The following is a 27,440-nucleotide window of genomic DNA, read 5'->3' on the forward strand; positions in this document are numbered from 1 at the left end:
GGTTTGGTACAAAGGAATAGGGAAGTGAGTCAAAGAAGGGAGAGAAACTAGTGATATGAGCTACTGGACAGAGTCTTTAGCCTTTTTACAAAAGATCACCTAGTAACTATGTTGGGCCTGTGGGCCCTGAAGCTTAAAGATAGTCATAGGAAACATGCAAATTAATGAGTATGACTGTTTCAGTAAAACTTTATAAAATCAAGTTTTGGGCTAGATTTGGGTCATAGTTTGATGACTCACTCATGACCTTGATGGTCTCCCTCTGGGGCAGCTGGGGATATACTGAATACATACTATTGCAGATTTATCCTACAGAGTCCCAAAGCTAATGTCAGATCTCTACCTGCAGGGGCTGGGAGGGTTGCTACTGTGCTGTTCCACTGGTTAGCTTCTAACATGTCCAGCTGGCCCCAGGGCCAGTAGGCATATCCCATAGCTAGAGAACACACTGAAGCCAAGATGCATCTTCATTTGATGTGTGTATTAAATATATGCAAGTGACACCATGGCTTACATGGGCATGCAAATGAGGCACACAAAGCGTGTATTATATTGAAGCTCCATTTTATAGTAGGCTGAAGCATGTGCCTCTAAAACATGAAATCACAATTTCTGTTTACCAGAAAGACCCATTCTAGGAGTTACCTATTATGTATATCAGCAAATACAGAGAAAGATCACCAGGTAGATATTGTGTAGGTGGAGATAAGACATCTATAACCACTAGCTGACAATTACTGTGGGCCAAGTACTGTGCTAGGCTTCTTAGATGTATTAGCTCAAACAAATCTTTGACATGGATGCTATCTTTTCCCTTGTTTTAGAAGTAGAGAGACAAATTTAGGGAATTTACACAGTTTTTTTTCAACAAACTCATAGCTATCATATAACATGAGGAAAGGTTACCTTGTGAATCTCAACAATTTGTCTGCTTGACTCATTGTTTGAAGTTGAACTAAATATGTTATCAAGATACTTGGCATAGATATTTTCTAGTGCTGACTTTTAACACACACACACACACACACACACACACACACACACACACACACACCCCACAACTATATGACATAAGAAAACAGAGATGCACTGTCTGAAAGTTAGGCATCTTAAATCAAGGTGTTGGTAAAGTTAGGCTTCCTTTGAAGTCAAAATAGAAGAATTTTTGTTGTTGTTGATGTTGCTCCTTTTTGTCTTCTGGCGATGCCATCCATTGTTGAACGGTAGTGGTATTATTCCTTTTCTTTCTTATCTTCCATAGGGTTCAACCCATAATCTAGGCCAATCACTGTATCAGGAACAGGGATTCCAAGATGAATAAGTCATAGTTCTGATTTGCAAGGAAATTATGAGTTCAATGGGTAACTTAGATAAAAAATGGACAGATAAAGATAGTGTAATATAGTCAGCCTCAGTGTAGTTGAGTTGGTGAGATACATTTTTGACTGGTTCCCCTGGTTTCCACTTGTACTGTTGTCTTTTTATTGACCATCATTTATTGATTTCTGAGGCTAATGGGATGAGGTTGGTTTAAAAATAGTGGCAATCGTTATTTCTAGACAAGGACAACTTCCTCTTCCAGGCATTAGTTTCTTCATCTATGAAGAATATTCAGCAGGGCACATTAGTGTATCTTAAATGTAGAATGCTCTAGAATCATTCAAGGAGATTTTAACAACTATTAAGGTGTGGATCATCTCCAAACACCTTGAATCAGTTGTTCTGATTGGGCTTTTTACTTATTTACTACAAACCCTGTCTATATTATTCTACTAGAAGCCCACAGCAAAAATCATTATTTGAAATCATTGGGGCTCACCTGCTCTGCCGTCTAGTCTCAAAGCATCTATACATCTTTATTCCCAGGTTTAGTAGTGCTATGGCTTGAATGTTTATATTCCCACAAACTGTATATGTTGAAATCCTTATTCCCAGTGAGATGATTTTGAAGTGAGCTCTTTAGGAGGTGATTTGGTCATGAAGACAGAGACCTCAAGAACAGAACTGGAGCCCTCATGCAAAGAAATCTGTTTCCTCTCTGTCTTCTTTGAATGGGAGAGTATAGTCAGAAGATAGCCCTTATGGGATAAGGGTCATACTGACAATCTTGGCCTTAAGCTTCTGAGATTCAAGAACTATCCAAAAGAAATTGACAATTGATCTCACTTGGTTCATAGTGTCTGTTATGACATCTAGAGGTGACTGAAGTGGTGGTTTGTTTTTTCTTGTTTGTTTTTACTTGAGTTGAGTTTGGGCAGGATTTCATGGGTCTTCTGGAAAGCTTCTTCCTCCTCAGAGGCCAGGCTCTGAAAACTTCCAAAGAAGATGTTAAGAGGAGTGCTTTGCATGGGCGGCACTGTGAGCCAGTTTAGGACATAGACTCTGGAATGCCTTTGGGATTTACTTGCTTCCTGGCAATGCCAGCCTTTTGATGAAGCTCAGGGGCATGTATGGCTCAGGGGCTATGAAGATTAGTGAGGTAAACACACATATTTCTCTTTGGGGCTTTGGAATTAGGTGAGACGAGAGTCTGGAGAAAATAACCTGCTTGGTGGCCAGAAACTGGAGTATTTCTTGTGAGCAGAAGACTAAAGAGATGTAAGTTTTAGTGTTATTTGCTTGCTTGTTTGTTTAATTATTATTTCTTCTTTGCCATGGTTCTAAGCCAGACTATCCTTAAGAATTCAGACTTTATGGCTCATCCCTCTTTTCTTTACTTTATTTCTTATTTAATCTGTTGGAGTTTCAGTTTCTTCACCTGTTAAGTGGTTATGTCAGAGGAACTTGACTCATGAGATTACTGCAGCATGGGTAAGACTGCACGCAGTGTTGCTTGTAAGGCGTGGAGTATGCTGCCTGGCAGGGGATGACTAATGCATGTGTATCATGTGAGCCTCGAAGGTGACAAGGACAGTAGGTAAAGGGCATCAGCAGACAGTGGTGAGCAGTGGCACATGCAGGATCTCACGTGCTGATGTTTACAGCAAGTGCAGGGGTTAGGAATCAGAACCTGAGCTTTAGAGATGAGGAGTGAGGAGGCTATGGCCTGGGATGTTAAATGGCTTCCAAAGGTCTCACCATGGAACATGGAAAGAGCTAAACTCCCAGTCATATTTCCCCCATCCCAAGTGCCTCTACCTGAAAGCCACTGGGACAAAATGAACAAGAACAATCTGTGAGAGGAGGAAGAGATCATAGAGCACATGCTTAGGGCATGCTCTTGGGGATGCTTGCATACAATGCATGCTTTTGAACGTACTCATCCGGTGGCAGTTGCCCCCTTCAGCTTACTTCATGGTAGGCATCTTTAGTGAAGTTTGGTTGGTATTAGGCAAAAGATGAGAATCATTGTACAATATGAATCTTGGGAATCTATTTATCCGTCTGCTGTCTTTCTGAGGCACCTTCAGTGCTCTGAAAGACATGGCAATTATCCCATCAGTAAGTCAGTTTCTTTATTGCATTGCTATGAATTTAAGCCAGTTTTTTCAAAACTTAACAGCTCAGGCTTCAGGTGGGCAAGGCTGCTCAGTGGGTGAGTGTGCCTGCCACGAAGCTTGACAGCCTGGGTTTCATATCTGAGACCTATATGGTGGAAGACGAGAACTGACTGCTGCAAATTGCACTTTGACCTCCACTTTGAGGACACGCACACATTAAAAATTGTATATATTTTTTAAAAAAAGCACCCAGACATCAGGAGTTCTGCTGTCCTGGATTGTGATTCCTCACTTGCCTTCTTTTCACTGTGATCTTGTTATTTCACTGCTTTGAGTCTTCTGGAACTTGGATCCTGTCTCCTGGTAGGCTTTGTAGAAATGGGTTTTGCCTGCAGGAGTTAGTAAATGGATTGTAATGGGAGTAAAGTTTCTCTTTGCCCTTAGGATAAATCCCACTACCTCACATGACCCGATTCCTCTCCAGACCCTTTAGTTGTACCTCTTTTAGGTACTAGTCATAGGGGAGGTTGGTCTACTCTAAGCCACATTCTGCCTCAGGAACTCCGTGAATCCTCTCCACCTGAAACAGGCCCCCCATTCTAATCAACCCTGCGGTGCGAGTTCAGATGATTTCTAGTAATGTTAGACATCTTTTGAAGAACCCCTATAGGAATGCTTGTTTACAAGTGGGAGGATGCCATGTAGCTTTTAGCCATATAGCAAGTAGCCATAAAGCCAAGCAAGCAGACCATACTTATGGATACTCTTAAAAGGTGATATTGCTAAGTAAATATATTAAGGTCTTTTAAATGGAAAATGTACGTACCAAATGTCCAAACTACTACTCATGAAGACTTTTAGTTTTTGGTGGTCTTGGAAGGAGAAGCCCACCTATTAATTAGGATATATACTCTCTTCATCTGTCTCCTGCTTCCTTCCCCCCAGTTCCTCCTACTCCATAGATTCCTACTTTCTTTTTCTCACCCCCTACTTCCTGTTTCCATCAGTCCCTCCCTTCCTCTTAAAGATACATTGTAGCTTGATTACCAGGAAGTAAACTCTGAAAAAAAGTACATTAACAATCAATGTTTAATAAAGGGGTTGCCTTGAGATAGAGATGCCAGAAGTGGGAAAATGGACAAAGAACAAGTCAGGGAGATAGATGCTCTATGGTACAGGCTTGACAGTCCCATCCAGTCCTATAGAATTTCAAGAGCTAGGTCACCCACATCCAGTCCTATAGAATTTCAAGAGCTAGGTCACCCAGTCAGAGGCGTTCTGAGTAAGGCCAGGAAAGGGAAGGTTACTTTTTCCTAATATCATATCACCTGGTATAGGCTTCCTGGGGAGGGGTGAAATCTTGGATGACCTTGAGGTATCTGTGCCTCTCAAGAACCCCTGGAAGGGCTTACTGCGATGGGCTTCTGCCCGCCACAGCCCTGCTCTTTGACAAGGACCCAGGCACTGAGTGTCATCTGGATAGCGCAAGTGTTCACCACATGGGGCCTTAGTTGACTATCTTCAGCAACACTCTTATCCTAGACAGATAGGAAGGCAAAGGAGAAAGAGGTTCACTGCAGAGCTTTTGCAAGAGTCTGGAAATACTAGAAGGGCAGGAGAGTTCAGAGGCTGATCCACAAAAGTGAGCAAAGAAATGAATCTTCCCGCAATGCTCAGGAGCAGTGAGGTGGCCAGAAGCTGACCCTCCAAGTGTCTTACAGTGTGCATTTGAATCTAGTTGTCTGCACTAGAAAGTTCTCCAAGAAGTGTTACAGTTGGAAGCTGTAACACACAGAACACATTTTTTCTTTTCTTGCATTTTTAGTTCTTAGGTGCTTTTTATATTATAGGGCAACAGATTAAGTTTAATTATGGTTTTTGCTCTCACTGGTTTTTATTTTAACTCCTCCTCCTCCTCCTCTTCTTCTTCTGCTATAGAATTACTTTTCTTTTTTCATTTGGAAATGAACTCACAAATAAAAAAATGACACATACCTTTAATCCCAGCACTTGGGAGGCAGAAGCAGGTGGATCGATGTGAGTTTGACGCCAGCCTGGTCTACAAAGCGAGTCCAAGACAGCCAAAACTACACAGAGAAACCCTGTCATGAAAAAAAGAATCACCCAACTAGCTTAAAGTAGTCACTTAAAAACAGATGTGAAACTCCAAACTCTATACTTTCAATGAGCAGTATTATGGAGCATGTCTCAAAAAGTTCAGGAAGGTTGACTGTATGAAAAGCACCTAGTACAAAGTCTAAGCAAGCTGGACTCTGTTTAACAAAGTCAGTTTTCTTCTAATGGAAGATGCAGCTAGATCAAACATTCCAGACTGTTCCACTGAATCCAAGTGTGAACTAGACTCTTATGAGAAAAAGCTTTTGGGTAGCTTTCATGTGCAAAACAGCAGTTTTAAAAAGCACTCCTGGTTTTCAAGTAAAGTAAATGCCTGAACCATTCACCTTTCTTCTCAGACTTGGAGTGGAATAAAATTCCATGCCTGAGAGCTCCAAAAAACAGCTCCATAAGTTGGGAGTTCTGCACCAGTCACCACAGTCCAGGCCAGCTTGAAAGAGCACCTGAAGTCTACCATGAAGTGGCATTTAGGCTGATGACAGATGTGAAGGAGGAAGAAAATCAGGGAGCAAGACTGAGAGACCTTTTAAATATTGTCCCACTTGGTGAAAATTAGTGGTGTTATGAGGTTCCAGCATGTGGAAGTCCACAGACACATGGTATTAACACCTGGAGTCTTGCCTATACAGAGGACTTCAAGACATACCTCTATCAAGCAGAAAAGCCTGAGTTCTGACTGTTTATTTCCTCAGACCATGACACTGGAAGGTCCCCCCTCTACAGAAGACTCCAAGAGACACCTCTGTGAAGCATGAAGTAAGATGCCCATGGTCTGACTATTTTATTCCTTAGACATCAGAAGCAGAGGGCCTACCCAGTGTTTGTATTTATAGGTTTAAATCTAGATCAGATAACATAGCAGTCCCTAAGGGGGGAACATATGACAATCAAAGAAAATAAATGGGAAAACGCTCATAAAATTGAACAATGTTAGCCTGCCCACTGAAACATGCACAGACATGCACACAGGCACACACACAAGCACACACAATACATCCACATAATGTGTATACACAAACATATATGTATAGTAAAGTTATGAAATAAATTCAAATATGAGGAAAGTCAATAATTTATTCTTCAATAAATTCAGAATTCTTTTGATAATTCACACTGTTTTCACACATGAAACAACCATGACTAGTTGAATATAGATGTCTTTTATAGAATAAAGTATGTCAGGGTGCCTCTGTTGATACTAATGGCTAAATCCTCTAGAGGTGAAAAATGGCCTTTGCTGTGTGGACCTGGAGGAGAATGTTCTTCCCAGACAATGATTTCCAAGGATTGTAACGTAGATTGCACGCTCAGTAGAGACCACTAGGAGCTGGATCCTGCCTTTCCCATGGAGGAGAGTGCTGAAACCAGAAGGCAAGTCTGTCCACTTATCTGACAGTAGGTTGGGCACTTTGGATTTAATGAAATGCAACTCAAGACCTCTTGCCAGCAGCAAGTCATGCCAGTTCTTGAATTCATAAGGAACTGAACTGTGCTAGTGTGGGGTCATTTAATCACCCTCCAAGTGTTTTGATTGTCTTTTGCAAAGGGACTCATTTTCTCAAACTTAGTGGAGGGCCCAAAGAGCAAAGACCAGTAAGTGAGTGGAAAAGCAGGTAAAACAAAAATAAATAGAGTTCACCAAAGCACATGACCAACTCTGGCCTCCCAGCAGGTCACAGGGCATTTTATCTACCCGCAGTAGGTGCCTAAGGCTAGTGTTTGATGCTCATTTTTCTGCCTTTTCCCCTCAGGTAGGAAACCTAACTGGAATTTGGAGCCATGTGATGGGCCCAGGCACACTTTGTGCTGTCCTTTAGAAGCAGGGAAATCTTGATGTGTTTAGTATGTCTGGCTAGGGTTGTAGGAGGTTTGTCTTTCATCAGAAGGCTTAGAGGAATTGCGACTGTTCTGTGCATACAATACCCATCTTCTGTTCCTGTAGATTGCTGCCAATCCTCCAGGGCCAGTTACCTCAGTCGAAGTAAAACTTGATCTGTGTGTTGAGGAACATGGCTGAAGTTTAGTCTGTTGGTGACCCAATTATGAAGCTCTTAAGTGATAAAGTCCAGTGTTCTTACTGTGTTTATAATCAGTGCTGCAGTGACAATAGGGACGCACAACTCACAAATTCCATGGATAGAAATGTTTACTTAGCTATAATTTTGATGTTACTAACTGTGCTGGCTCTCTCACCAGCCCTGTTTAAGAGGACCACTTTCTCCTCATTCCTGTCTATCAAGTCTAATCAATACTCAGTGCCACATTGCTTCATTATCTGAATGTTTAGTGAGCTAAGACTTTGTCTTCCCGGTTTGCCGATACTCCTAGGCTGTAGCCTTTTAAGGGTTAATGGGTTAATGGTCAGAAAAGGTCAAGAGCCTTGGAACATCAAGTGGAATTGACTACAGCCTTGATACTGGCATATGGGCAGCCCAGGAATCATGAAACAAGGCGAAATCATGAAGCATTGCGATTGATCTTTCAGCCAATATGCTAGATTCTAGGCAGCAAGTAATATTATGGGTTATAAAGCTTATCTGAGGTATAATGATTGCACCATTTCTTGTTCTAGCAACGACAAGTTTACTCTCGGTGAACTGAACTCAGTGAATCAGAACACAGGTCCTTCATTGTTTGGACCACAAACCTTACTGCAAAAGGAATATGCAATCCTCAAAGTACAGAGATACACATCTTGACTCTGTTGTGCAAACACAGTCACAAGACTTTGCAGAGACTTACTCTTTTCATCTGCTCAGTTAGAAAACTTATCCTGGTCCCATTCTCGTTGGCAGTCATGTTATGATGTACTATCTTCATGACACTGGGCATATAGTAGTAGGTTTCTTGTCAAGGTTCAATTTTAATGCTAAAGGAACTTTTAAAATATCTTCCAACGTAACAGGTAAACACAGCCTACTGTATCTATCCAGAAGATTGATTTGAACAAAGTCTGGTATTGATAGGAGAGTTTTAAGGAGAAGAAACACTGGACATCAGGGGAACCAGGTATGACTCCTGCTTGGCCCTGATTGTGTGCTCCTGTCAGAGGTGACTTGGATATGTTTAGGGTTACTAACCGAATGAACATGTCTACACACAGAAGAGGCTTTGAGCATGACCCCTAGCATGCAACCCCTGAAATGAGAAGCTGCTCTCAGACAAACCACATCTCATCATAATTATAGCTTCCTGTGTTTACTTATGGCTTTTAAGTAAATTAATATAAAAAAAGAGATTTTTCTCTCTGTTACCATGGCTTTCACAATGTTGAATGTGAACGAACAGACACTTCTCCCTCGCACTCAATTCCAGTTGACCAGTTTGTGATTCTTAAAAAAAAAAAAAAAGTTTTTCTTTTTTGGCATGTTCATAGCTTCCTTGTACTAAAACCAAAGGAACATCTTAAATCAGGTGTTTTAGAGTAGAGTAGTGGTGTCAGGCTGGTAAGAGTTCAGTCTCTCCTCTGTAACTCCTTGAGGCGTGGCTTTGGGCATGTTATAGAAACACAGTCTCTCATTCCCAACTGCCTGCTTATTGTGTGTCAGGCACTGTCAAGAAATCCATGTGTAGAGTTGGGTCCACAGTGTGTTCCTATCTTTCCTGTCAGAGTTTTGAAGCAATTGGAATACAAAAAAGCAAATCAGCAGATGGGGAGACTTGAGGCTAATAGACAATACTTCTTAGAGAGAGATTGCAAAAGGTTTTATTACATTTTCTTGCCTATATATAGGTATAGCCCAGCCTGAGGAAGTCTAAGTCTCAGGCCCAGGTTCCCTTCATATCTCACTCCTCACAAGGAAAAACCAGACCAGCCACTGTAGGCTGGAGATATTTGTGGATGAGCTCACCCAGAGGACTAGAACTGATAAACAAAGACTAGACAGAAGTAAAAAGCAGAGGAAGAGACAGGGCATGGGGAAGAAGCCTTTTCGTCTAAGAAAGAAGAAAGAAACCTTATGTTTAAATTATATGAAATGAAAAAGAAAAAGGAAGTCTGAAATGTCCTAAGAAAATACAAATACTAAAATTTTAAAAATTCCCCCTGAAGGGTTTTGATGGCTCCTCTCATGTTCTCTCTGCAAAAATCTCATATACTCAATGGGGTTGGTGGACAGGGAGGAACCTATTACTGAGGGTGTACAGTTTCTAGAACCTTTTGTGTACTCCCTCAGGTTGCATCACCTGTTCAAGGTCAATGTCAATGGCTAGTGGTTGGAGATGTTCCACTTCTAACTACAAGCTAGAGAGAAAAGAGGAGGGTGCTCCTGAAACAAGAACTCTCAGTGACTGCAGGTCTATGTTTGTTCTCTCAAAATACGTATTTGTAAATTCATAGTTTTGATGTTGTAGTTAATTTTATGCTTATTAATTTTAACATGCTATTTTTGTTAATTTGTTGAAATTTTCATGCACGCGTAACAATGTATTTTGGTCATATCCACCTCCCACTCCTTCCTCCCCCAACTCCTTCCGATCAATCTCCACCCTCCCACTGCTCCCTAATTTCCTGTCTTCATTTATTTTTATGCCCTGCTGATTTCAGTTTTTGCTATTCATATACTCCTGGGGTTGGAACCATCCACTTGAGTGTGGGCAACATACCAGGGGCTACATATTTAAGTAAAACTGACTCTTCAGTCACATAGGACCAATAGCCCCCTACTCAGTGGTAGGGATTTATAAGTGCCATGCTACTTTATTCTGGAAGGTTGAGCGCCAAATCTGTGAGTGTATGAGTGTCCTGCTACACAGAGAAAACACTGTTTTGATCTGTCCCTCTGCAGCTTCTAGCTCATGTAATATTTTCATCTCTACTTCTGGCATGGTCATTGAACCTTGGGGACAAGGGATGTAACTCAGACATCCCATTTGTGGCTCAGCACTCCACAAACATTTATTCTCTGTGCTTTGACCATTCGTGAGTTTTTGCATTAAGCACCGTCCCCTGCACCTCTCCCCCAAACTGATGAGGTCTGAGAGATGCATTAATACCCGGGTAGAGAGGGGCTGTGAGTAGGCTGTAGTGAGTTCAATGAAATTAACCACTTTAGAATGTAAATGAAATAACTCTGTCTTTCTCTGACTGACTTGTCTCAGGATAGTATCTTCAGTGCTCATCTACATTGTTACATATGGTATACTTTTCTTTTAAAGAGAGGTAGAACAGCATTCTATTGTATGTATGTGCCATGTTTTTCTTATCTGTTCTCTTGACCATGGACACTGAGTTTGTTTCTACGCTACTTTGAACAAACAGTATTACAGCGGACACCAGAGTGCTAAAAGACCTTAGAGAATTTGGCTACAGTGATTTTGGAAAATTACCCAGAAATTATATCATTAGATAGCATGGCGGTTCTATTTTTAACATTTGAGGAATCTTTCTTCTGTTTTCCATACCAGTGACACCGTTTTCCATTCCCTCCAACAGTGTGAAAGCTTTCTCTTTCGTCAATTCCTCACCAACATTTTTAATAGCCTTTTAGCCACGTTGAACTCTTTGATCCTTGGGATCTTTGAAGTACACTCAATAGCTCTCCAAGTAGGTTTTAGATGCTCTCTAAGTGAAAGGCACGCTGCTTGATCTCAGCCTGCAGTGGCAAGGCAGCTCACACACTTTCTCCCACCTAAGAGAGCATGTGGTTGTATCAAGTTGACATAGTGACATGTTGTCATCTGCCAGGGCAGCTAGGACAAGTCTATAAAGGCCAGAAGGAAGTGTCTAAGAGGCTGTGTGATAAAGGATATGTGGTAGCTACCTTTAATTGTCAACTGGACATCATCTAGAAATAGCAGGGAAGGGCATGTCTAGGGGGGAGTGGGTTGATTACATTAATTGAGGTGTTCATTAGAAGTAGCACTTTGGGGGGCTATGGGATTATGTAAGAATGGAGAAACTGACTTGAGCAGTAACATGTAATCATTAATGCATTTTTCTCTGCTCTTGACTGGATGTCACGTGGCCAGTTCTCTCCAGCTCCTGTCACTACATATTCTCCACCACCAGGGTCCTTAGCCAAATAAGCCTTTTCTCCCCTAAGTTGTTTTCATCGGAATATTTTATCCTGGCCACAAAGAAATGCAACCAGGGCAAATGGGGAGGCGAAGACTCTTCCCAACTGAGGGACAGCATGAGCCAACGTGCTGTAGATAAAAGGAGAGGAGCTCCTTGGAACCGACCGTGCTGGAGGGCAAAGGAAAGCATGTGTTTATCATTTCATTTTATAGTTAGAAAAACAACCTCAGAGCATGGCATGATTTGCCACTATGACTGCCACAGGCAGGAGTAGCACCTGGAAGCACAAATCGACTCCAGAAGCATCACAGTGACCTCCTCTCTATAAACTAAAGCTGTCAGAGGGAGAGGGCAAAGGTGAATGCCATGGTTAGCCAGGGCTTGCACAGGGAAGGCAGATGGCTCGTGGGTTGACTGTATACTATCAACAAGGTAACTGAACATATACAGTGAAGCCAGTTACAGGCCCCTCTGCCACAAGCTGCCAAGCGACTGACGGGGATTGCAGGGCAGTATCATGTGATCCCCAGCACATTCACATTTCCACTTGGAATTCTTTTGTCTAACGTCTCCAATCTTTTCTCAGACAACTTACCAACACTTCTTAGACTTACAAGGAAAACTCAACCTTCTAGAACGAAGCACACAGACTGATGGCTATATGCACTACAAAGTCAGGACATACAGTTGCACACATACATATACATAATACACAATGCATAACACGCAGAGACCTATACAATACACACGTACAGTATTCCTCATACTCACTTCCCAAACACACCTACACAATGTTCAATGCTCAGGACACACACACACACACACACACACACACACACACACACACACACACACACAGGGCATGCACCTTCTCTTACCTCTTTGTCCTGTGACTTGAAAAGATCCCCTGCTTGTTGTTCCCCTAAGCCCCTAATTTCACTAAGGCAGTGTTATTTAACAGAATTTACAGATGCTGGGAGAATCCCATCAAGTTATGGCGTCCTTCTCCACCCCAGTCACAGAAGCTGCCTCAATTATATGCACCTGTCAGGAACAACAGGTCCTGCAAGCTGGCTTTCTCTACTTTTACAACTCCTTTGGACTCTTGCCTCTTCTCTCCTCCTTTGATTTCTGGTTTTGCTTGTCTGCCTTTCTTTAGATACTCACAAACAGTCACTGGGAAGAGCACGGTCTTGGAGATCATGCAGAGCTTACCTGCGTATATACTTTGCTTCATTCACTTCCTCACTCTGGGAACATAGGCAAGTCTCCCTCCCCCTCCTTCCTTCCTTCCTTCCTTCCTTCCTTCCTTCCTTCCTTCCTTCCTTCCCCCTCCCTTTTCTTTTTTTGTCCCATCTATCTTTCTTTCCCTCCCTTTCTTAATCCAATCCTTCCATCTCATCTTTCCATCCCACATAGGTTTATTCTTTCTGATATTTGCTTTTCCTCTGGGTTCCCTAAGACTTTTTTAATTTTTATTTATTTTTTATTTTATTTTATTTTTTAGGATGGCTGAGTTTCATCATCCCAGTGCCTACTGGAGGACGATTAATGAGCTCCAAGCCTCGTACTCACGTACTCACACCCACTGTCTGTAGCTGAAGGTGCTCCATCAGCTGGTCTCGGAGGCTCTCCAGTGTCTTATTCCTTCTCTGACTCCATTCCTGCCCTTCCTGAATACATGGGCCAAGCTTTGGGTACTCCAAGGATACCCAGAAGGGCACTAACTCTGCTTTTCCAGCAACAGGACTAGAAAGAGTCACGGTGAAGAAAGATGGGGATTCTGAAGGGTGTGGGGTGTGCTCATCCCTAGAGGGAGAGCACCCTCCACCACCCCCCCTCTGAATCCCAGACCTGGGGAAAGGCATGACCTTTCCAGGTTGGAGCTGAGTAGAACTGCCCTCAGGGACACCAGGCAATACTGAATACCCTGTCTCCTAGCAGTTTCCCTTCCTGGCCTGCAGAACTATTTTCAGCCGAGGAGTCAGGTTTCATTAATATCATTGAGGATTCCTTTGGATTTTTTTAATGCTGTTCAAAGAAATGAGCACTGCACAGGAAGGCAGGGCCCCGGGGTGGAGTATGAATCACCTTCACAGCTAGCAAACCAGGGCTCCTTCCCACCCCAGCTCCCTCACTTACCTGTTCTGTTTGTCTAGAAGGTGACTCAGCCTTTGTAATTCTCCTTTCACAAAATATACATGGTTGGTAATAATAGCATATGTGACTTAAAACTACTTTTGAGATGATGTGACGGACTGGCACTACCATGTGTTCAAAGTGGCCAGGCAAGCTAGTGACACAGGTTGGTATGACTTGCAGTCGGGTCTGGACTGCATCCAAAATGAAATACTTAGCTGACAGTAGAAAGCAGTAGGGTGTGGTGGTCACATGCTTCACATACTTTTAGGGCTTTTTTTAAATTGTTGTTTGTTTGTTTAATGTATTGACTGTCAGCTTGAGTGAGATTCTATGTCTCCTTGTTTTGACATGTGGAATGATACAACTGTATCTGCAACAGTGAAGCTGAAATGGATACATTTATACAGCGTCATGCCCAGTGGGTTGAAGACACTGTATATAACGTCCATTCTTCTGTGTGTCTCAGGAAACAAGGCAGCATTTCAACCTGGGTGAATTTTCATGGCTCTCCTTTCATGCTTAAAGTAGCTGATGTTGCCTCTCTAAGAATAAGATTCCACACAACAACAACAAAGCAGAAGAAATAGGCAAATCTCAGAAGCCTAGTCGGCTACTTCCTTAATCTCCAGAGTTCCTGGACCTTCCCCCTTTTTCTCATTGGTTCTAAGGTATTGCCCAGCTGTCATTTACCCTCTGAGACTTGGAAAAACAAATAAAAATACTATAAGGAAAGAAAAGGAGAAACTCTTGCTTGGTAGGCAAGTCGCAGTATTGGAAACACCTTTGTTTTGGAAATGGTGACATAGGACTTAGACCCACCCACTCATCGACTCATGCACACATAATCCATCCGTCCATCTGCCGCTCCTTGTCATCTCTCCACTATTCATTTATATATCCTTCATAAATCAGCCCCCTCATCCAGGCATCCAACTATGTATGGAATGGTCTACCCATCCATACATTTATATTTCAATCTATAATCTAATCTATTTTTACCTATCTACCCAAATAAATATCAACATCTTTATTCACACACTCCGTTACTTGTTTTTCTACCATCCACTGCTCTGTTCACTTTCTTTCTGTTCTATCTTTTTTAATCTTTCCTTCATTCTAACTGCTCATCTCTTTGTCTTTTAATTGGATAATCCATTGCCTCATTACATTAAGTGATGGCTATTTTAATTTTGAACAATCCTTACAGTTTGATTTTAAAAACTCAAATGTTGTTTGAAGAACAGGCAACTTCATTGCTAGCCAGGGTCCTCAGTCCTTATGCCCGAAATCTAGGTGGCTTCTGTGACTAGGAACACAAAGGACAGTAAACATAGCTCTGTTCCTAGAGTCACAGCACCATATATGTTCCTTAATGTATAGCCTTTGGGCCCAGAGGAATGACACGGGCATTCTACCATCCAACACAAAGTCTTTGGAATGAGCAAAAGCTTGCAGTTATTCAGATGTTTTAAAACACTGAGTACATCTGGCAAATGTTCTCCCTTGAATATTTAAAATCATGTTTTATTTAAGGGAAATGACTTTCATAAATTTCTGACCCATTTGAGCTTTATATCATTGTAATATTCTTTAAGAGCCAATTCGTGTCCAATAAGGCTTTTCACCTTGTTTAATGACTTTTTAAAATTCTCTTTTCTTGCAATCAAAACTGCATAAGCCGATCGGAATGCCAGAGGGTTCAAGTTCAGTTCAGAGTGCTCAAGTCATGAATTCTGAGAGAATTTGAAGTTGCTGAAATGAGTTCTTCTCATCTATATTCAACCCTTTCCCCAAAGATTAGCCCTGTGCCGGCTCACCATGGACATCATCTGAGGCCTGAAGGACCAAGCTTTTCACTGAACAGTTAATGACAGTTTAGGGATATCTTGCCTTGTGCATATGTAGCTAGTCCCAGGCAGAGACGCTTTGCTAGCATTGCTAATTCTGAGTAACTTAAAGGGAAGGACAGAATATCAACTATGCTAATTCTGAGTAGTAGAATCCATCTGTCTCCATGTGATGGAAGAAGACACAAACTCAGAGAGCTTAAGTTAGGTGAAGCCCACCTCTAAGATGTGGCAGGCTAGGACCCCTGGACTCATTTCTGTCTCTACATACAGCCATAGGAAAAAATGGTTCACCTCAAGATCCTTTGTTGAGAATCAAAAGAGAGAGAGGATTCTAGGACCCTCTGGATCTTTCTACTTTCCTATTCTCCCATGCTTCTCTAATCTAGAGTCCCAATAGGATGTCCTCCCCTCTGTCCCAGTTTCCTGGTAAGTGAAGGCTTTCATGGGAAGGATAGCAGGTTACCAAGAAGAGACTTGATACCCTATGAGCATATACAGGGGAGGAAGTCCCCCTCAGGAACAGTCATAGGGGAGGGGAATAAGGGGAAAATGGAAGAGAGGGAAGAATGGGAGGATACAAGACATGGGATAACAATTGAGATGTAACAAGAATAAATCAATGAAAAATTTAAAGAGAGAGAGAGAGAGAGAGAGAGAGAGAGAGAGAGAGAGAGAGAGAGAGAGAGAGAGAGAGAGAGAGAGAGAGAGAGAGAGAGAGAGAGAGAGAGAGAGAGAGAGAAAGCCTGATGACTTACAGTTCCCTGCAAGAGAATGCCCCAGTTCCCCAAGACCTCCCATTCTTTCCAGCTCTAGAATACAACAAATAATTGTTAAGCATTTATTCTTCTGTTTTCTGGGATCAGCCTAGCTTTTTCTCACTGATATTTCTCTCTCCATGATGTTTTCCTCAATACTTTCTCTGTCTCTGGCCACCACAGATGACAACTTAGCTGCACCTTCCAGGATCATGTTGCTAAGAGACCACAAAATCTCTGATGAAGTCTTCTGAAGATTTGTGAATGATTTTAGAAGCAGAAGAATAACAAAATCAAAATCTGTTCATTCTCTGGCTATGGGACTATGTCAAAGTTCCTGCTGGACAATCTCAGTCTTTACCTTTGGAAACTGAGCAGACTCCCCTGTCCTTTCCTATTGTTTCCCTTTGTATTTTTCACTGGATCATCTCTCAGATTGCTTCCTGAGGCTCAGCTGTAATTCTGAAGTAATTCCATAATTTACTCTCATTTATCTCTTTCCTTCTTCAGCTGGACCGATGGAGCCAGATAATGGTGACCAGAAGCAGCTAAAGCCATGACTTACCCTGTAACCAAAAGACAACACTGAGAAATGAAGGGTCTGCAGAGTGGCCAAGCAAGCACAATAACAACTACTCTCCATCAAAGATTCGTGAACATTAGCCTTTTGTTTTTCATCCTTCCTCCATATTATGTCCTGCTCTTATACAATGGCTGGTCCCTGCCTAGAGTGTCTTCCTCTTTACTTTCTGTTTGTCAGATAGATACAAGTGTCTTGTTTGTATAAAATCATTAGAGAGTGACCTGACCAGGAAGAAATGCCCTCTGTGCAGAAACAGTTACACAAGATAATAAAACCAATGTCTTACATAGAAACACCATTTATTGCCTCTGTGTATTGCATTCCTCTGCCTAGGTGTCACTACTTTATATATTAAAGATCCAGATTGTAAACTTTAGTAGGTATTATTATATTCATTTTTAAAGATGAGGAAAGCAAGGAAATACTTTCTGTGATTTCTTTTTCTTCCAGAATCATTGTTTAGAAAATAGAATAATATTCCCTAAATTTAAACTCTATGTTATAGTTTACCTAGATAGTATTTCTATTTTTGCTAATGGGTTGACTCCCATCTGGTCGATACAGTCATGGAGAAGTGATTGGATCATGAGAATTCTAACATAATCAATAAATTAATCTATTAAATGATGCACAATTGAATGGATTGCTGGGTGTGCTGCAGTGGAAGTTATGGCAGACAAGGCCTGCCTAGAGGGCCTAGGTCACTAGGTACATAACTCTGAAAGGTCTATCTGATCTCTGAACTCTCCATCTTTGTCTTTCTCCTGGCAACTACGAGGTAGAAGCAGGTGACCTTATGAAAGTGCTGACTCCATGAACCCAAACAAACCCTTTACCTTGATGGGAACTTTCTTGGGGTATTTGATTACAGTGTTGAAAAATGACTAGTATGATGTTTGCTATAGGGCAATGGAAAGGATTGTGCAGAATCTTGGACCAGACATTTCTAGAAGCAGACTGCCTGATCCCACATATTAATTGCATAGTGATGCTTTTCATAGAGAGAGAAGAGTAAAGATAAGCAAAACTTACAACCCTGGGCTTGCGTCTGGGTGAGCAAAGAAGCACCTTACATCATCTGGAATGATTTCTTATTCTATGGACCGGTTTAACAACAACAACTGTTGGCTCTGTTTATTAACAATTAAACTTTATTATACAACCCAACTAGCACACACAAGAAGGAAAAAAAGGTTAAAGGGACAGAAGAGTGAACCTCCGGTATCCCTTCCACAGGACGGGTCCTAAGGTGTTTCTCCGTCCAGCGTGCTGGTCCGGCCGCTGGCTCCTCTCCGCGCGCTCTCCTCCTCTCAACCTGTTGTTTTGTCTTCTCACCACCTTCCCAGTCACATATAAAGGGCGGTCTCCTTCTCCCTTCGAGGGTCAATTAGGAAAACAATAGCCACGGTGGGGTTCCCAGGTAGGCTTCCTGAATTCCAAGCCCAGGAAGGCTCCAAACAGTCTCTCACAAGGTATTCATGGTGTGCCCCAAGGGTAAAGCCCGCCAAGACTGCTTCCACCTGTGACAAAGCTTAATCTTTCCCACAAACAACAGCATTGCTTTTCCTTAATGTCACTTATCTTCTTCCTCCTTAGACATTGGGACTTACTACCCAGAGTACAAAAGGCATTTTCCAACTAATTTTGTAGCTCTTGACACATATGAAATGATGATGTGCATGGCCAAGTGCCGTGGGCTCCTGCGTATTTTTGAAGAAGCACATGGCTTTTGCCTGTTGTCAGTTCTTTCCTTGCTGGCTGGAGTGCAGGCATAATGGCTAGAGATAGAGTTGTCAACTTCAACCAGGAAGAGATCTTGAGAAGGAAGTCACAGCGAACGGCTGCATAATTACAGACGCAAGTGTCCTTCTGCAGAGTTGTACGAGAGCTCGTTCTACAGGAGCGAGGGTTCCTGAAAGACTTGGAGTCAATCCATAAGCGTGCATCCTGTCATGAAACTTAGAGTAGAAGAATAATAAACATTTGTTTTAGAGAAGTCTCAGCTTTACTCATATAATTCATTTTTATTGTACAGTGTCTTTATTTTAGTGTCATAATGACTATTAAGCCCATTTTGCTCCATATTCCTGACCTAGGGCAGAAAGCACCCATGTGGGTCTTTCCATATACAGGGCATTCTCTCACCTTGTGCATAATACATATTAAGTAAGTTTCTAAAAATTACAATAGATAGAATTTATAATCCAAAAGAGAATCTTTACCAAAAATGTAATTGCTCATCATAGACATATATACAAGTAGTCCCAAAACTTTACTACGTGAAAATCCTGTCTGGAATGAGGCTGGGCCTCTGAAAGAATGAATTCCAAATTCATTATTAAAAGACTTCACTATGGGATTTCCCTAGTCATGCTTACAGACTGCTGATGTGTATGAAATATTTATTGATCATCCTCCTGTGGCAAGGGTGTCTTCCTTACTCCCCAATTGATGGGCTAGGAGAATCGATGGCAGGATTGACAGGCAAGGTCACAGAGAGACCTCACACAGGCTCTTATTCCAAATCCTATACTATTTAACCTTTCCCTCTGTGCATGTGTGCATGTGTATGTGCATGGGTACACATGTGTGTGAAGGCCAGGGGTCACCTTTGGGAGTCATTTCTCAAGAACAGTGCACCTCACTTATTTTTTTTTTCTTTTTGTGAGACAGGGGCTGCTAAGACCCTGGAGCTTCCTGACTAGGCTGCGTTGGCTGGCCAGCAAGCTGCAGGGAACAACCTAGCTAGCGTTTAGGTTTTAAGCACACAGCTCCATGGCCAGATTTTTATATAACCGCTGGAAGTTGAGCTTCTCATACTTGCATAGCAAGCACATTATGCACCAAAGTATCTTTCAATCTCGGTTAAAAATCCTGTTTAATGCCTTAGAAAGGACACCGCATTTTATAAAGATTAATTTATTCATTCACTTTACATCTCGATCATACCTCCCTCTCTCTTCTTCTCCTGGGCTCACTCTCCCCTATTCCTCAGAAAAAGGGGAGCCTTCCCTCACCACCAACACACCCTAGGTCATCCAATCACATCTTCTCCTGTGGTCTGGGGAGGCAGCACCACCGGGAGGAGTGATCAAAAAGACTGCAGCAAAGTCCATGTCTGAGACAGCTCTTGTTCCTCTTTACTAGGGGACCAACATAAAGCCTGAGCTGCCCATCAGCTACATCTGTGTTAAGGGTGTAGTCCATGCAAGGTCCCTGTGGTGCTTCAGTCTCCGCAAGCCCCTCTAGCCCTGGTTAGTTGGCCCTGTTGGTCTTCTTGTGGAGCTCTTGTCACCCCCAGGTCCTTCTATCCTTCCCCCCACACTTCCATAACGCTACCTATGATTTGCCTATTGTTTGGCTGTGAGTCTCAGCATCTCAGAGGACAGCTATGCTAGGTTCTTGTCTGTGAGCATAGCAGAGTACTATTAACAGTGTCACAGGTTGGCTCTCTCCCATGGGGTAGGTCTCAGGTTGGGCCCTGCATTGGTTGGACATTCCCTCAATCACTGCTTTATCTTTATCCCTACACATCTTATAGGCAAGGTAAGTTTTGTGGGTGGCTTGGTGTTCCCCTCCCTGCATTAGGAGTCCTATTTAGTTAGAAGGTGTTCTCTCTAGTAAGGGGGCTACAGTTTTATGTAAACAAACCTCCCCTTCTTTGAGCATGCTTAGTTTTATCTCACCTAGGACTAAGGTGGAAAGGACAGACATTCTGATCTTCTCCCCTCCCTGAAGGTACCAGTTCCCAACTCTGTGGGAGCCCCAGTGTTTTCTGGATACTTAGCAAAGCATGTAGCCTGAGATCATTGCTCTGATAGGTTGTAATAAGACGGCGTTAGGAGCTGCATCCTAGCCTTGTCCACCCAGCACAGTGCAGTGACATCCATAGCACTGCCACTCAGCACTTGTCCCAGCCACCCAGTCAGTAGATGTCCGAGTAAAGCAATGCTGCCTGAGTTCTTCCAAGAACACAGGACAGAAGCTACCCGCTTAGCAAGCTTCTCAAACTGAAAAGCTCAAAGCTGGTGAGTTCTTCAAGCTGAAAGACTGTTGCTGAGCCCGGACATGGAGACAACACATCTGACTGGTCATGAGGAACGCATCTGAAAGACACTCGGAGAACACAGTGGGTATGAAAGTAGAGGAAGGGAGTATTGGGGTGAAAGGACTTAAGTGGGAGCGGGGATGAGGATGGGGAACAGGGAATTGAGTGGGTGGGAATGAAGGGCTAACCAAAACCAAAGGTGTATGGGAAAGACATATGAAATTTTGTGAGCTAAATTGTAAAACAAAACAAAAACAAACAAACAAAGAACATTTGAGGGGAAATGTGGATAATGTGACCTGCATAAGTCTAAAACTCCCAATGCCAGATGGTACAGGGTACTTGCTCAGGCTGTCGGTCATAGGGTGCCCAAAGGCTCCTGAAACAATGCAGGCTACTGCCGCTGCTCTTGGTTGTCATCCAGAAAGAGATGAGTAGACCATATTGCTGAAGATGCCACATGCCTTGGTTGTGTGACACAGAGAAACCAAATTAGAACCGCGTTGGAAACTTACTCTCTGCTGGAAAGCTTTCACAGTTCCAGAAGATGCTACACAGGCTGCTGTGGGAAGAAAAGCCGTCAGTCGTCTCAGACTACTGTGAACCCTTCAGGTTGTGAAACCAACCTGCCAGGCAAGATGTGGCCACTGCTGAAACAGTAACGTCACTGTTACGTGGGCGACCAATACTTTCTGGTTAGATTTTAGGTCCACTCCATGGGAACAGATCATTTCTGTTACCGTAAACCTATCGAAATCTTATTGCTTGGGAAGTCATAGACCCTAAGGGGGGAACTCAGTACTATTACTCTGGTATGTGGATGTGATGGTCAAATTGCCTTCCGTTTAGTCATGTTTATTCTTATAAGTAGAACTGTTCTTAGTCTGGGTCAGAGAACTTTCATTGAGTGAATTAATGCAGACACTTATAACCAAATGATGAGAATACGCAACTGTGATGGTCCAGTCCTAAAGCGGACATCTATATTATATACCTCTCCCCATCTCAAGGCTTAGGGAAAGCCATGGGATAGTATATCTCACACCGTCCACCATCCTAAGGCTCAAGGAATGTCATGGAAGAGTAGGCAGATAGAATGTAAGAGTAGGAGGAAGGAATGCTTTGAAATGCTTTTCTCCGGATATGACATGACAGTTCCCACCCGCTCCCCTCCCCCCCTACACTGCATGAACTCATAGCAGCACTGGCTGCCCGCATGAGAGCTGCAGGTGACTGTACCTATCAGCATTTCTTTATAGATGGGAGAGGGGCCCATAGGCCCTGTTGTTCTCTATGGAGAGAGAAGTAGTTAATGATTGCTGGGGGAAAGGCAGCCATATTCCTCAGCCATGTAGCCACTGGTGAGTTATCTTTTTGTTCAAGTAAATAACCCATTACCCAGGCTTATGCTGGTAACCCTAATGAAGTGCAGTCACCTGTAAAAATAAACAAAAATGTTGTTAAAATAAGAGGGGTATTTGTTGAAAGAAGAAAGGGTTTGTTGGGATGGGGAAGAGAATTAGAGAGGGTAATAGAAGTGGATACGGTCAAAGTCCACTATACATATGTTATGTGCATATATATATATATATATATGCACATATATATATGAAATTGTGAAAGAATATATTAATCAACTACAGTGATTGTATTAATGATCATATTTTTTTCCTGCCCACACTGTGATTATGGCATTGGGCACATAATCATCTTTACCTTTCATTCATGGGTGCAGGCTTTCTCTTTACTCTGTCAACCTGAGCTGGCCTGATGATGTTACTTGAACAAAGAAGGTAGCAGAGTTTTGATATAAGTGAGTATATACCATTTGTCTCTTTTTGCTTCTGGGTGAACTCACTCATTATGATAATTTCTGGGTCAATCCATTTGTCCACAAATTTCGGAAATTCCTTGTTTTTAATAGCTGAGTAGTATTCCATAGTGTAAATGTACCACAGTTTCTTAGTCCGTTCTTCTACTGAGGGACACTTAGGCTGTTTCCATGTTCTGGCTATTATGTATAAAGCAGCTATGAACATGGTTGAGCATATGTCCCTGTTGTGTGTTAGGGCGTTTTCTGGGTATATTCCAAGGAGTGGGATAGCTGGGTCTTGAGAGGAAGGATAGCAAGTTACCAAGAAGAGACTCGATAATCTTAGAGCATATATAGGGGGAGGAGGTCTCCTTCAATCACAGACATAGGGGAGGGGAGAAGGGGGAAAGTGGGAGGGAGGGAAGAATGGGAGGAAACAGGGGAAGGGCTAACAATCAAGATGTAATATGAACAAATTAGTAAGAAAAAATGGTAAAAAAAAAAAAAAAAAAAAAAAAAAGAAGGTAGCAGAGGTCATGAAGTGCAAGCTCCAGGACTTTTCTCACTCTCTTTTGCGACTTTGCCCATTTCATCTTCAACACGCTGGAGCTTGCTTCCTAAGGATGGGATGCAGTGACATCTTTGTATTGAAGCCATCCTTGCGCATACCTCCCAGGCCCCAGTTTTATGGCCTGTGCTTTACCGTTTCTGATTTAAGCATAGGAGTGAACATTTGTAAAATGTTTACAGTGACAAAAGCACTGCAATACAATAAAAGCAATCATTGAACTGCAGGGTGACTGACTATGAGCCAGCAGCTGACACAAACATCTTCATGAAAACCAGTCTACCATAGCTGATACTTGCTACACACACTCTTAAAAGCAGCCATTGAATCATGTTTTTGCATTTCATTTTCCTTTCCCTGAGCTACCACATTCGCTTGGTGCCAATACTGGACTTTATGTATACTATACGACATAATCTATACCTCCCGTACTAAGAGATATGTCTTAGCATTTAAAGGAAAATAAAACCTCTGGGCAGCTTGGTAAGCTGATTACATCTACAATCAGTAACTGAAAAGTGGGAGAGCCAAGCCTTGGCCTCAGGTGTGGCCAAGAGATCAAACTGGAGGCTTCGTCCTATGGACTTCCCTGCAGCTTTAAGCAGGGGTACTTTAATTTTATTTTTATAGAAAGACAAAGAATTTTTCTAGGATCACTCAATTAATGCATTGAAGACTTGAACTTTGAATCTGGGACTCATTGACTCCCAAGCCCCAATTTGCCAATGTTGATAAGCAATAAATAAGTCTGAAAGGAGAACATGTTTATATCTATGTGGCCTCTTTGTTTGAGAAACATGTTCTGTTCTGTTTGAGTGTTTTAAAAGCCCATGTTTTGCAAACTCCGAGTTGTAAGAGAAAGCAGGTTGTGAAGCCATGGCTGAGGCTGCTTGCCCAGAAAAACCAGCTGGGAAGCATTTCGGTGTCAATCTTATTCTAGCTTTTAAATTAGCAGTGACTTCTAAACCTTTTGAAGTAGCTGGCGTGGGATGATGCTGAGATTGGGAAAGCAATCACTACAGGGCAGTAACAGCAGGCATGAGCTTCCAAATGTTCTCGCTTTGGCCTTGGCACTGGGCAGGGATGGAAAGGAAGTACAAGTATCATAGCTGAAAGTTTCTAGCTGAGGTGGGTTGCCAGGAAGACTCAATTAGCTTTCCCCTCTGACTAGCAAAAGCCCAAACAGAAGGAATGAATTATTTGTGACGATGCCCAAAAGCCACCGTCAGCTTCAGAGACCACCCTTGCGGCCTTTTCTCACCGGAATGACAAGACTACCTTGTGAGACTTTGATGCAAGAGGCCTCAGAGATTCCTACGTCAGAACAGACCTTAGTTAAATTGTCCTGTGCTTCTCAACCTGAAATAGCCAAGACAAGCATCTCAGTCTCTGGAACTTTAATGACCACCTCTGGTCAACATCTATGACTCAGTTGGGAGTATAACGTTCTTTTGGAAGCTGTTGACATGTCCTGGAATTTCTCTCTCTTCAAATAGAACATATCTGTCCATCATCCATCCATCTGTCATCCACCCAGCTGGCCAACATCCTATGGCTTCCTGCTTTGTGGCTGATTTCAGCAGGCATTAGTGCTACCACTCTTCCTCAAGTAAACAAGGTCTGTGTTCTTCTGTGATGCTCAAGTGTTCTGAACAGTATACAGACACCCACTTGGAATTCAAGGAATGTGCCCCAGGCACCAGCAAAGCCCAGCTGCCAATTTTAAGTTAATCTGATATTTACACACACACACACACACACACACACACACACACACACACACACACACACGCTACGTGTGCACGCTTTAATTAACATGAGAAAAACCACAACCTGTCTGCATTTCTTTGTATGTTTTTTTTTGTTTTTGTTTTTGTTTTTTTGCCGTTGGAGAATGTTCTTGTTAAATTACCTATCTGAAGAGGAGCCACAGTCATCAAAGGGCTTGTGTTTTAGAAGATGACTTTGTCCTTTTAAAGAGGAGTCAGACTCTAAGCAGTTAGGTAAGTTCTCTGATATGGAATGCTTGCATGGTGGCTAGAAAGATCACTCAGTGGTGAAGAGCACGGGCTGGTGTTTGATTCCAGCACCCAGGTGGATGCTCACAACTGTAACTCAGGGGCCAAAGGATCAGACTTTGTCTTCTGGCCTTTGAAGACACCATATTCACACACAAACACAGACATACATGCAGGCAACAGACCTATACACACCTATACATATCTTAAAGGATGTGTGTAAGCTATAACATAAGAAAGTGTGTATTTATATATGTATGCTGTCAGGGAGTAGAGTGGAAAACAAATTAGCCCTTCTTTCCTGTCTGTTCTCCTAATGCCTAGGGCATGCTCTGATTCTCTAGCTTCTGCTTTGGTTCCCAGCTTGTATATCTACCACAGATGCGGTGGGTCCTCTATTGACTCATGTCCTGTCAGCATGCCAGGATGTGCATATCCTACTGTAAGCACAATTTTCTGTCTGAGATTTTATTCTGTTTCATAGTCAGAATCCATCAGAAGTGCCAGGAAGGTAGTGTCTTCAGGAGCATTTTTTTTCTTCAACCAATATGGGTAGAAAGAAGGCTGCTCATGAACCCATGGGCAGAATCCTTCAGAAACATGTTCTTAGCACAGCCCAGGGTTGCCTGGGGAGTATTGAGCCTTGCAGTAGCCATCACAATAGCATGCCTCTATTCTTGCCCATCTCATCTGCCACTTTTTCTACCAGATGTCTCCAAATACCTCTAAGAAATTACCTCAAATAAAGATCCTGCACGCTTTCCCATCTGGGTCCAACCCTTGTCATAAGGTTTTCAAACCAAAGCCAGCTATTCTTCCTAATGAGGGTCCTGAGAGTGTATTAGATTTTATAAATGTTGAAAAGACAAATTAGTAAATAAATAACAGAATGAAGAGGGGAGAATGATTTATAGTCTTTCCTCCTATTTTTTTATTTTTGAAGTTAAACCATGGAGTATCATCAAATAATATCATATTGAAAGAGAAAAATGCTATCTGTTTGGGACATAACTATAACAGGATCGGGTCAATGCAGAGTGAGAAGCACCAAAACAGAGCCATGAAGAAAAGGAGAATCTGTTGATGGCTCTGTCCTTTATCTTTTCACCCTGCACCCTCCTCACCTACCATGTCTACACAGATAAAAATGACATCCTGACTTCCCTTTCGTAGTAATTTTGATCAGATTTAAAGACTTCTTGGAGTCTTTATATAGTCTTGAATAAGCCTGAGGATCCAAAAAAAAAAATCCTATATAGTTCTCAGGAAAGTGGTGATATCTGTTCATTTGCTTCTATGTTTGTAATGTATATTTACTCGGTTTAATTACTCATGAGCCTAGCCATTCTGCTCTTCCTTCCCCTCTCTAGCTGACTCAAAATGCTTTTATGAGAAAGAACCTCTTCCTAAGGACATAGTCCCTAGGGACAGGAAGCCTGGCTTGGAATCCAGGCTGTTATTTTGGGTTCATTACTTTTGCTTCATTGTCCTACTATATGAACTAGGTATGAATAATGTCTCCACGGTGGGAAGGCCACGTGTTTAGTAGTATATACAAGGAGCTTACTTAGAACAATGTCAAATCCTAATGAATCGCTATCAACAGCCATCACCTTTATCTGTCTTTACTTTGTATTTCACTTATCTGTGGGAACTTTTTCTACTCTACTTCCTTCTCTGTTCTTATGTTTTGAGGGTTTCTGTCTACAGTAGAAGGAACACACTGATCTTAGGGATTACTTCATGTCCAGGTACCAAGTTAATTCTGAAACTTTTGATTTACATATCTCTATCTTGACTTTTAGCAAACAATAAGAGTTCTCCCTAATTAGGCAACATGTGGCCTTTGTAATCTCTTTAATTTCCTTTGGAAGATGATTGTTCAGGTCACTCATGTCATTAGCTTTACTCTCACACTGATGCTCTGGTTTTCTAGTAGTCTCACTTCTGCCTTTCTGTGTGACTCATCTCTTTCTGAAGAGATTAACCCAAATCACTCCAAAGCTATAGCTTAATGGAGCAGACATCTATTAACCCATAGAAATTTAAAACATCAGGCTTCTTGGCT

General features: G+C 42.2%; 1 protein-coding gene across 5 annotated transcripts in view; it reads left to right on the forward strand.

The window, feature by feature from the left end:
• Positions 1-17,217, forward strand: part of LOC311607819 (uncharacterized protein) — a 180,715-nt gene extending 163,498 nt beyond the window's left edge. For all 5 annotated transcript variants that reach the window (XR_014782754.1, XR_014782755.1, XR_014782756.1 and 2 more), the window contains one exon: positions 16,853-17,217. Coding sequence is in view for 1 of the 5 variants with exons in the window: in XM_084799896.1 (XP_084656022.1) it covers positions 16,853-16,874 (22 nt within the window). In the remaining 4 variants the exon portion in view is untranslated. The remainder of the gene's footprint in view (positions 1-16,852) is intronic.
• The last annotated feature ends 10,223 nt before the right edge of the window (positions 17,218-27,440 follow it).

The sequence above is a fragment of the Acomys minous genome, assembly GCF_964271855.1.
Source record: "Acomys minous genome assembly, chromosome: 10".
Classification (NCBI taxonomy): domain Eukaryota; kingdom Metazoa; phylum Chordata; class Mammalia; order Rodentia; family Muridae; genus Acomys; species Acomys minous.